The sequence below is a fragment of the Antrostomus carolinensis genome, unplaced genomic scaffold (genome assembly GCF_000700745.2).
Source record: "Antrostomus carolinensis isolate BGI_N321 unplaced genomic scaffold, ASM70074v2 scaffold23387, whole genome shotgun sequence".
NCBI classification, from domain to species: Eukaryota; Metazoa; Chordata; class Aves; order Caprimulgiformes; family Caprimulgidae; genus Antrostomus; species Antrostomus carolinensis.
In genome coordinates this window covers 1-10,154 of record NW_010325703.1, presented here as the reverse complement: position 1 = coordinate 10,154, position 10,154 = coordinate 1, and the positions used below count along the sequence as shown (strand labels likewise).

The window sequence follows — 10,154 nt, the reverse complement described above, 5'->3', positions numbered from 1 at the left end:
AAGGCCATCGACTGGGCGGCCTTTGCCGAGCGGGTGCCCGCCAACCAGAGAGCCATGTTCAACGCTCTGAAGACCCGCAGCGACGGGCTGTCGGCCCGGTGAGTGCAGCCCTGGAGCTGAAGCGAGCGCAGGGCGAAGCTCCGTGTAGTAACCGATGTGTATGTCCTGCTCCAGGAACCACACACACCTCTTCTGTTTAGAGAATTCCCACGAAATAACATAAATTCATTTATCTTGTTGCATTCTAGCACCAGTTTCCAGACTAAAGAGGACATTTGAGGGCTGGAGCAGCTCTGCTGTGAGGACAGGCTGAGAGAGTTGGGGCTGTTCAGCCTGGAGAAGAGAAGGCTCCAGGGAGACCTTTTAGCGGCCTCCCCGTACCTGAAGGGGCTACAAGAAAGCTGGGGAGGGACTTTTTATAAGGGCAGTTAGTGACAGAACAAGGGGAAATGGGTTTAAGCTGAAAGAGGGGAGGTTTAGATTAGATATTAGGAAGAAGCTCTTCACTGTGAGGGTGGTGAGACACTGGCCCAGGTTGCCCAGAGAAGCTGTGGCTGCTCCTCCCTGGAAGTGTTCAAGGCCAGGCTGGATGAGGCTTTGAGCAACCTGGTCTAGTGGAAGGTGTCCCTGCTGATGGCAGGGGGGTTGGAACTGGATGAGCTTTAAGGTCCCTTCCAACCCAAACCATTCTATGATTAGGCTGTGGAACAAAATTAAATACTTAAGTAACTAATGCCCTTATACTTTTAGTAAAAATTACTTTTTGTCAGGTTATTTAAGCTTAAACATTAACGAAGAAGAAAGTAGTTTGCTTTGGTGTATTAAAAACATTTTGCAAGCTCTGTTACTCTGTTAAATGCTGCACAAATTCATGAGTCTTCTCAAATCCTTCAGCATCCCCACTTGATCCAAATGTTGTTGGCTGTTGCAGTTAATATTGCTGATTGCTTCTGCATCAGTGTTGTGAAAGCTGCCAGCTCCTTTCTCACAGGGCTGCACCCAGAGGTGCCATACACTAGTTTGAAGTGGAGCAGGGCTGCGGGCTGAACTCTTCTTGTCTGTACAGAGAAGTATGTTTCAAGGGCAGAATGATTTGTAGAAATGGTTCATCACTGCTTGTTAATAACAGACCTGAAAATTTTTAGACTAAACTTTAGCAGGCTCTCTCAACATTCTGGAAAGTAACTGTGGCAGAGAACGTGTGACAGCTCAAGGTTACTTCTCTTGCTGGTGGTGACTGCTGTCCTCCCTCTCTTTAGGTTGGCTGCCCTGCCAGAGAAACCCCCGGCCATCGACTGGGCTTACTACAAGACTGCTGTTGCTAAAGCTGGCATGGTGGATGAGTTTCAGAAGAAGGTCAGTCTTTTTGTCAGCTGGGTTTTGCTCTTTGGAGGTTTCAATGGGGAATGTCTTTGGTGTTGAGAGGAAAACAGCAGAATTGGCAGACGAGGTTGGTTTTGGCTGGCGGGGGCTCCAGCTTTACGTCCTGCAGATCAGTTGCCTCATGGAGGTGTCACTTCAGTGCTGTTTTTTAGGAGGAGACCTGTGGCACTGTACAGTGAGAAAGCTGGTGAAAGAAAACTTGGTTAAGTATTTTGGCTGCAGGAGTGTATTCAGGTACCGACTCTCCTGAAGCGAACGGTCCAAGCATTTCTCTGACTCACTGAATGGCAGGAGGCTCTGCAGGCTGTGAAACGTGTAACGCTAGCGGATCCCTGCCGGGGTTGCCATCCTCTTGATGAGCAGGAGTTGAAAAGCACCAGCGAGGCTTTTGCTGAAGGGTGTCACTGTGAAAATTGACCTCCCGAGGCTGGGAGGATCCACTGACCTCAGCTGGATCTGGGAACTTTGTCCTGCGGGAAATAAGTCTGTGATATCATAAGTCTTTGGTATTAGACTTCCTTGCTTCCTTACGATGCTGTGCTTTGCTCTCTCCAGTGCTGTGATGAGTGTGTGTAGTGTGACGTGTCGTGGTGGTGGTGTGCAGTGCAGAATACATTGCTTTAAGCTCCCAGGTGAGCTGTGCTGCTTGTGAAGGACACAGTCCAGCTTTAGGAAGCTTGTTAACTTTTACAGTGTGAGCATTTCCTAGGGAGAAAGGAGGGAATGCTCCCTTGCTGCTGGAGAAATAACCTTGGTGTGAGGAATTATTTCAATCAAACAAAACATGTAAAGTATTTTCTCTTTTAATTTGCAGTTCAGTGCTCTAAAGGTTCCCGAGCCAGTGGATACACAAACTGCCAAGATTAATGCCCAAGAGCAGGAAGCTGTAAGTGTTTAAACTGTTCCCTAATGCTGGGGTTGGATGGGATGGGACGGGATGTTCTGCACGTGCCTCTGCACAGGCAGGGCAGCCTGAGCCAAAGCATGGCTCTGGTCTTCATACATCTCTGGTTTTTAGCTAAGCAAGAGAATCTCTGCACATGGAAGAGTTTGGTTCTTTGGGATTTGATCAAGATTCTGTCTGCTTATCTAGTGTAATGGTGCTGAATTTTAATGGCAGCTCAAAGTGTGGGGTTGCAGATTCACTCTAGGTCACTGTCTTTATCATAACCATGTTCACCACGTCCTCTCCTTTCCTGCAGGCAAAGAGCACTGCTGAGTACGTGCAGGCTTCCAAAGCCCGTATTGCCCAGTATGAGCAACAAGTAAGTCTGGACTTTGCTTAGTGAATGTTCTCTTTAACCCAGCCTGGCACACACCTTGTTCTTACCTGTGTGTGCTTTGCTCTTTCTTGCTGACAAGTGACGTGTAACGTGTTTGTTTCTGCTTCCACTTCAAGCTTCAGAAGCTGAGAAGCATGATTCCCTTTGAACAGATGACATTTGAAGACTTGCATGAAGCCTTCCCTGAAACCAGACTGGACAAGGAGAAATATCCGTACTGGCCCCACAAACCGATTGCTGATCTGTAAACTTGTCTGGAAGCAGTTTGTCTAACGACTGGCAGACTCTATGAGCTTTTAAATAAAATGCTTTCCCTCCTGTCTGTGGTTGAGATCTTAGACACGAGGTTGCAAGGTTTTTGAGAGATGTGGAACAATATATTAACTTGCAAAAAGCCCATTTTTTCCTGGAGTTTGTCTTTTCTACCTGTGAGCTTGTTTTTATAGCAAGGACCAGGATCCCAGCTAGACTTGTTGATCAAACTGAGTCCTATTGCATCTTCCATAATGAAAATTAACCATCTGTTCATCTGTGTAACCCCATGGTGCAGGGAATGCAGTTCATCTGCTGTTGCAGGCAAGGAATTGCTTAGAAGTTGAACATATAAAGTTTTTTGAGGTGCTGGAGTGTGTTTAGTAGTGATCTGCAATGCAGTGGGGGATATGTCTCAGGAGTTCTACAGGCAGAGGTCTAGAGCTGTTTTCTAGGTTGGTTGTGATAGTTTAGGTGCAGCCAATTGCAAAAGAAGTTGAAAGAGTGTGCACCCACCTATTTTATTTTTTTTAATGTATTTAAAAAAAAAATTTAGAACATCTCAAGTATCACCCCTTTAATCCTGCTCATCCTATCATTCTCTCTGTCCTGGGTTTGTAAATGATGCAGATCTCACAGAAACAATAGTACCAACACTTCAGCCTTGTATAGTTTTATTTAATTACCTGAGATGGAATTTTTAAAGACCTTTCCCTAAAATGGAAACATCTCTGTAAGGGAAGAAGGGTATGAACTCCCTTTGCTGTTGGTCGTATTTGTGCTAAGAATTATAGATGGATACAGTGAAGGTATCATCCCCAGATTTCACAGTTGTTTCACTCAAATACCTCTCTGGCCCACAGAATACTTTAAGAACCTATGTAGTTCTAGTGAACTAGAGTACAAAGTGTTAAGCATGCAGATCTCGTGCCCTGTGAATTTGGTTTTTTTCTTTTAAAATTTTATTTTATTTAGGCAACTGAAACAACTGCAGCTCTGTGAATCAAGCAGGAAAAAAAACTTACAGTGAAGGGGTTAGAAGCAATACAATGGAGAACAACTCAACGTGCACTGCACAGAGCTGGTCTCTAGCTGCTCCATTTTATAGAAATAATAGTAAAAAAAAACAGGGAGAGGAAGAAGTGACTGTAGAGAAGCACCTTCTCCAGAACTGGCAGAAATGGGTCCTGCTCCTGCGGCTGCCACTGGGACCTGGCCGGCTTCCCTTTTTCTGGGACCTTCTTGGGGATGTTCAGCAGTTGGGCACCTTCCTTGGTGAGGTGTTTTGTGGTTGGGTTGTTCATGGCTCTCTGCGCCAGCTCGGCGTGTGTGTCTGCAAAGAGCACATAGCACATGTTGGTAGAGAGGGGCTGGTGGGTGGCTACCACGGCTCGTACTGCCTGGGGCACTGGTTGCCCTGAGGAAACCCACCCTCCCTCAAAGGAACTTGCAGTAAACTGCACCAAACTCACTTGTTTTAAGAGGTGATTGGGTTGATTTACCGTGCTGGAATCTTCTGAGAATCTTGTCGAGGCGTAGGGATTTGTGCTGCTGGTGCAACAGGAAGAAGGTGTCTAACACAGCCATGATCATGAGCAGGAAGGTGCCTAAGAAGAACACCACTGCAGAACAATATGAAAACAAAGAAAGCCCTTGGTAATTGCCACCATTTTCTTGAATCTCCAATTCTATCTGTGTTCAGTTGCCTGGTGGGCAAGAGGGGAAAATTCTGATCCCAGCAAGCTGATAAAGCTTAGTTTGTGCCTTCAGTGTTCATGAATGTGTCCACAAATACCCAAAGACCTCCCTTAAGAGTTGTTACCTGCGTAAAAATCACTTGGTTTATATTCAATAAAGAGGGGTACCTATTACGGGTGGTTTGTTGGAGGAAGTTGGGAGGATGTTGTTGAGGATCACAGCTAACATGGAGCTGCCGAGGATGATGGCAATCTGGAAACTGATTTTCTCCTCAAGAGAGCTGGGTCCAAACAACACAGCCATATCCAGCAGATACAGGGCACACGTTGGGAGGATCAGGTTCAAAATATACAGAGTGGGTCGTCTCTCCATAGAAATCTGTTGAAGAAGATGGACAAAAATTAGGTGAGCAGGAGAAAACTTACTGTGTTGGGCAAATGCTTATTCTCTAATATATAAAATTATCTTATTTAATTGTTTGGTTTTTTTTTTGGTGGCAAACCAGTGTGATAAAATATGAAGGTACTGCCATACCACGTAGGTGATCACAGAAAATTCTTGGTCATCCAGCTCTTCTGTGTATTCAATGATGCTCAGGTTGGTGAACTTCCATTCTCCATCAGTTAGGAAGTAACTCTGACTGTCTTTCATCATCTCAGCTGGTGTCCGTCTTGTCTTCATGACAAGGTCTGTTACTGCTTTGGCAGGAGAGAGAAGACGAGAGAAGTCGCAGAATTTAGGCATTTATTAGAGATCAGTTATTTCCTCTCCCTTTCCCTCCCAACCAAGGGTGTGTGCAGGTGGGGAAAGGCAACATTTCTCACACTAGTGGAGTTTTTTAGCCCATCAGGGAGAAATTAAAAAGGACTTTGGTGAAGAGACTTGACTGGACCTCTGGCAATGCGGATCAGAGGAGAAATCTCTGGGGGATCAGGATAGTTGTCTTTGCAGAAGGGAGCTGGAGGGTTTCTTGTTGCCTCTGCTTTCCTCTTGGGATGAACTTTGACTGCAGTTTGGATCCCTTAAATTTTCCTTAATTTCCCCTCTTTTCCATACCTTTTGGATATGTTTAAAGATCAGTCCTGCAAAACTGTATGTGAACAAGTAGCCTTGTTGCAGGAAACCTCCTGATCTCTTGGTTTGTAGAGGAGATCAATCCCAAGGGGGAGAGAAATTGCCATAAAACATCCAGATGCTTCCAGAGATGTTGCTGGGAAATGTGCCAAAACAGAATGACAGTGTTTTAGCTCATTTTCCCTGGCGTTGTATAACCTCAACCCCACTAACCCAGTGTGAACATGTGGTGCTGCTGAGGGAACCCAGGAGTTAGTCAGGATCCATCCCATCTATTCCTCCTCCTGCAAATTTAGCCCAGCTGTGGTAAAACTCAGCTTGCCACCGTACCTGGGTAGAGAAATGAAGCTATGCTCAAGTTGCACATCTGGGTGTCGAAGGGAAACTTGAAGATCATCAAGCTGCAGGTTAAGGTGACCTGGAAGGGCTGGGTGGAGTTGAAGCTGCCGTTGTGCATGACGGCCATGTAATCCAAATTTGAGTTTTGTCCGTTCACTCTGGAGGAAACAAGAGTGAGAGTGACTGAGCTCCAAGACACTGCAATGTTCCTCCATCCCACAAAAGCTGGGGCTGGAAGTGTCCCTTTGGGGGAGGCTCTGTGCTGTCACCCAGCCACGGGATGTAGCAGTGAGGAGAGGAAACCTGGGGCTTGAAGAAGAGCTGGTAAGTGCCTCTGGACTAAGGTTTGTAGTAGCTCTGCAGCTCCTAAGGAAACTCCTTCCTCCACTTCTCACTCTCCCCTGGGAAGAGCTCCTCTCCCTTGCAGAACTGCCTTCTCCTCCTCCCCCCCAGCCAAAGAGCAAGCGGTGGTGCCCGTTCCTCTGTCAGAGCACAGAGCTCTGTCCTGTATCTTACACCAAACTGCCAAGGGTCACTTCCTTCCACCACATTGCTGGTCTCTGCTGCGTCCTCCTCTTTAATGACATCCCAGATGGGACATTTCTGGAGATGTTGCAGTATTACAGAGCCACAAAGTGCTTTGTATAAACTGTGGTCACCATTAATCGAAATTACAAGGCTCTTGGTCACAGAAAGCTCACAGAAACAACCTTTAACATTATGAGTTTATCCCATTTCCTACAGCAACATCAACAGTTTACATTTGTTGTATTTCTCTTAAGCCAGTGGATAAAAATGAAACAGGAACCTACCGCTCTAAAATGAAGATGGGAGGAGACCAATACGTATCCATGGGCAGAATGACTTTGGAAATGTTACAGAAATCCTGCGGGTCCCAAGTTGCAAAAGTGTTTTTCCACTCCTGGGGGAAGAAGTTGAAGGAGGTAAGTGAGTGCCGAGCTCGGAATCAGCCATCATGCTGGGCATCACAGCAGAGAAACGCTCTCGAGGGACCTACCAGGTTCAACAAGAAGTAAAAAGAGACCGTCTGAAGCTTTTCGACCTGGAGAAACAAAAGGGAAGGTAATATTTAGCTGATTTTCTTAGGTAAATCCAATGCAGAGCCCAGAAGCTCTCCCCTGTTGTTCTTAGAGCGACAGCACAGGTTGCAAAAACTCAGCTCAGGAGGAGAGCTCAGTGATCTTGGTCCTACAGCTGAAGAGGGGGAACAGGCAGTTCAATGGGTTGGGGAAAAAAAAAGAAAAAGAAAAAGGAAAAGAAAAAGGAAAAGAAAAAGAAAAAGAGATTATTGTTAACATTTATGTGCCAGAGCCCTGTGAACACATTGCTCAGCTCAGGCACCTCGCAGGCTGTTTATAGAGCCTGGCACAAAGCAGACTGTTTGTCTGTGGCTGCCTCTGAGCTTTTTTTCCTGGGAGTAGCTGGGAAAAAATACTCCAGATCTTCCCAAAATGTTCTCAAACAGCAGAAATCTGAAGAAGTGGAAGGGGCTGATTCTCATCTCCGTGGTTTAGCTGGTCCTGCCTGGGAGAAGACTCAGACCCCAGTCTAGCAATCCCCTCGCTTTCTGTTATAAAGGAGTTTTGGGTCCTTACCACAGAGAGAATTGCCACCAGCATAAAATCCATCTTCACTTCCACAGGCTCCTTTGAGTTTGTCTTGGGCAGTATGTGTGCATGCAGCTTGCTGTGAGAGGAAATGTTCAGGTACTCAACAACATCATAGTAGGTGCAGAAGTACCTTGGAGCAGCCCCTGCTAGAAAAAAAAATAATTAAAATTAAAAAAATTCCACTTGCATCAGAAAAGGATCTGGCAAGATCTCAACCTGTGAGACAGATGTACCAAAAACCAAAAGGTATGGAGCTGTGGATACAAAAACCATCATTAAATCACTCCTCACATAGAATAGAGTTCCTCAAAGCTTTTCTATCCCTCTTGAACTTACCTGTCCCAAGAGAAAAGGTGATGATGACTATAAAAGCTCGCTGCATCGTCTCCTGCTTCCAAATAAGGAGGTCAATGGTACTGTGTGTCTTATGAGCAGTTCCAGGACACGTCATTTGTTATGTAGCAGTTGATTTGATATTTATTAATGAGGGATGGATATTTTGTAAACAGAAGCTAGATTTTTATGTATTTTTTTTTTTTGCATTGGAAGGAAGACTTTGCTAATGGTTTGATGCACTCAGCTGGCTCTTGGGAGCAGCCTTTAGTTGTGGTAAAGTGAAAAATAAGATCATTAAAAAAGAAAAAAAAATCCAACAATTTGATGGAGAGGAAAAGAAATGGCCCATCTCCACAAAGAAAAGGCAAAGAGCCAGAGCTACTCAGAAGAAAATCTTATCTACAGGGCGGAGAGTCTGCTGCAAACCCACTGAGGTGGAAGAGGAGTTAGTGCTTGTGTGACGTGAGGGGAGGTGGAGAGGAGGCTGCTCTCCTTTCAGCCCAGGCTGCAGGCGTTAGGGTAGGTCTTCATTTCCAAAAGCACCGAGCCTTTCATGCTCTGATTTTCTGGTTCTGCCTCCTTGCTGATCTCCTGTGCTCTCAAGGTTCTTCTCCAGATCCTCCAAGTGAAAATGAAAAGCTCAGAGGCTTTTTTTTTTGCTCCCCCCCCATCTCCATCTATCTTTCCCTCAGCTCCTCCTCTCCGTCACTGCCCATACTTCCTGCTGTGATTCCAGCGATACCTCCAGGTGCTCAAAGTGATGGTTCACTTGCATGGAATCACCTCCAATTCTTGTGTGCTTGGGAAGTCCCATCCTGCTGGGACATCATAGGTGGCACCTTCTTACTGTGGCCCCTGGTTGTGTCTGAGATCAGAATTGGGAAACGTAGGGGCTGTAAGAGAGGGTTCGAATCAGACATGAGGGGCATGAGGAGAAGTAGGGGTGACCCGTGGTGGGGCTTGAGGGCTGTGTTGGTTGTAGGAGCTTATAATAGTGGTGACTGATGGTTTCACTTGGCCAGCAGCCAAACACAGCCGCTCGCTCACTGCCCCCCCCATCCCTCAGGGGATAGGGGAGAAATTGTCTGTGGGGAGACTCGTAGGTTGAGATAAGAACAATTTAATAATTGAAATAAAATAAAACTTAAAATAATACTGATATTAGAACAATAATGATAATAATAATAGTAGTGAAATATGGAAATGAGTGATACCCAGTGCAATTGCTCCCCAGACACTAACCAAGCCTGGCCTGATACTGGAGGAGCGACAATCCCGAACCGAAACCACAATCCTGGGAGAGCCAGAGCCCGAGCCAAAGCCAGAGAGAGCCAGAGAGGAAGAGCCCCTCATGAATCTCCTGCCCATGGTGGGATATGACATGGAATATCCTCTTGGTGTATCCAAATGCTAATTTAACTTATTAATTTAAATATTCCTTGCTCCCTTCGATCTTGAGCTTGTAGACGGACAAAACACCAAGTCCTTCACTCCCAGTGACAAATATAAAAACACTGGGATGTTCTCAGCATATCTCTCATAACAAATCCCAGCTGAAGCCGAAACACAATGCTGGTCTAGCCACTAAAAAGAAACCAGCTCTGTCCCAGCTGAAAACCAGGACAGTGACCATGTCACTAGAGGTGGGACAACATTGAGCCCTCAGAATGGTTCTAGAGGTGACCTGGCCTCCAGCAATCCCTGACGTCTGTCAGCAGCTGGTAGGATGTGAGCACACGGGAGCTGTGGGTCTGTCCTGTGGCTCTGCAAACTTTTGGTACCCACCGTGTCCTGTCACAGCGATGTCCTTGGCCATGGCCAAGCAGCAGCTCGCCATGGTGGGCAGAGGAGAGAGGGAAGCTGGATCCGTGTGGCACTTGCGAGGTTGAGTGAGGGGGTGTCTGGTGCTCAGCCAAAGCTCTCCCTGCCCAGCACCCCGTGTCTGCCTGTCCCAAAAAAGCACCCAAGCCCTGGCTACAGGATTGTCCCCCAGTTCCAGTGCAGTGACCACAGCTGGCAAGTCCCATGCTTGGTTTCCCCCCAGCCTGGCTGTGGTGACAGATAGTCCTTCCCCATCTTCTGGTGTCCCCCCGTGCCCCAGCACCCGGGATGCTCCAGCGCTGGTACCCGGGGGCTGCAGCGGGACCCGGGGTGGGGG

At 46.6% G+C, this 10,154-nt stretch overlaps 2 protein-coding genes across 2 annotated transcripts; one reads left to right on the top strand and one right to left on the bottom strand.

The window, feature by feature from the left end:
* The first annotated feature begins 6 nt into the window (after positions 1–6).
* Positions 7–2,993, top strand: ATP5PD (ATP synthase peripheral stalk subunit d). Its single transcript, XM_010171343.2, has 5 exons — positions 7–98; positions 1,260–1,356; positions 2,198–2,269; positions 2,586–2,648; positions 2,783–2,993. Exons 1-5 carry the CDS (start codon positions 55–57, stop codon positions 2,912–2,914), a joined length of 408 nt encoding a protein of 135 aa, XP_010169645.2. The 5' UTR covers positions 7–54; the 3' UTR covers positions 2,915–2,993.
* Positions 2,994–4,006: 1,013 nt separating this feature from the next.
* Positions 4,007–8,111, bottom strand: LOC104519892 (5-hydroxytryptamine receptor 3A). Its single transcript, XM_010171342.2, has 9 exons — positions 7,997–8,111; positions 7,646–7,806; positions 7,048–7,092; positions 6,842–6,951; positions 6,021–6,187; positions 5,151–5,314; positions 4,784–4,994; positions 4,421–4,540; positions 4,007–4,251 (listed from the first exon to the last, which is right to left on the bottom strand). Exons 1-9 carry the CDS (start codon positions 8,109–8,111, stop codon positions 4,007–4,009), a joined length of 1,338 nt encoding a protein of 445 aa, XP_010169644.2.
* Between the last annotated feature and the right edge of the window lie 2,043 nt (positions 8,112–10,154).

Coding starts and splice junctions, on each gene's coding strand:
- ATP5PD (XM_010171343.2), top strand. CDS start 55: ATGTTCAACGCTCTGAAGACCCGCAGCGACGGGCTGTCGGCCCG. Junction 99..1,259: donor AGCGACGGGCTGTCGGCCCG/GTGAGTGCAGCC, acceptor CCCTCTCTTTAG/GTTGGCTGCCCTGCCAGAGA. Junction 2,270..2,585: donor ATGCCCAAGAGCAGGAAGCT/GTAAGTGTTTAA, acceptor CCTTTCCTGCAG/GCAAAGAGCACTGCTGAGTA.
- LOC104519892 (XM_010171342.2), bottom strand. CDS start 8,111: ATGACGTGTCCTGGAACTGCTCATAAGACACACAGTACCATTGACCTC. Junction 6,952..7,047: donor TTTACTTCTTGTTGAACCTG/GTAGGTCCCTCG, acceptor TTCTTCCCCCAG/GAGTGGAAAAACACTTTTGC. Junction 4,995..5,150: donor TTTCTGTGATCACCTACGTG/GTATGGCAGTAC, acceptor CTTCTTCAACAG/ATTTCTATGGAGAGACGACC.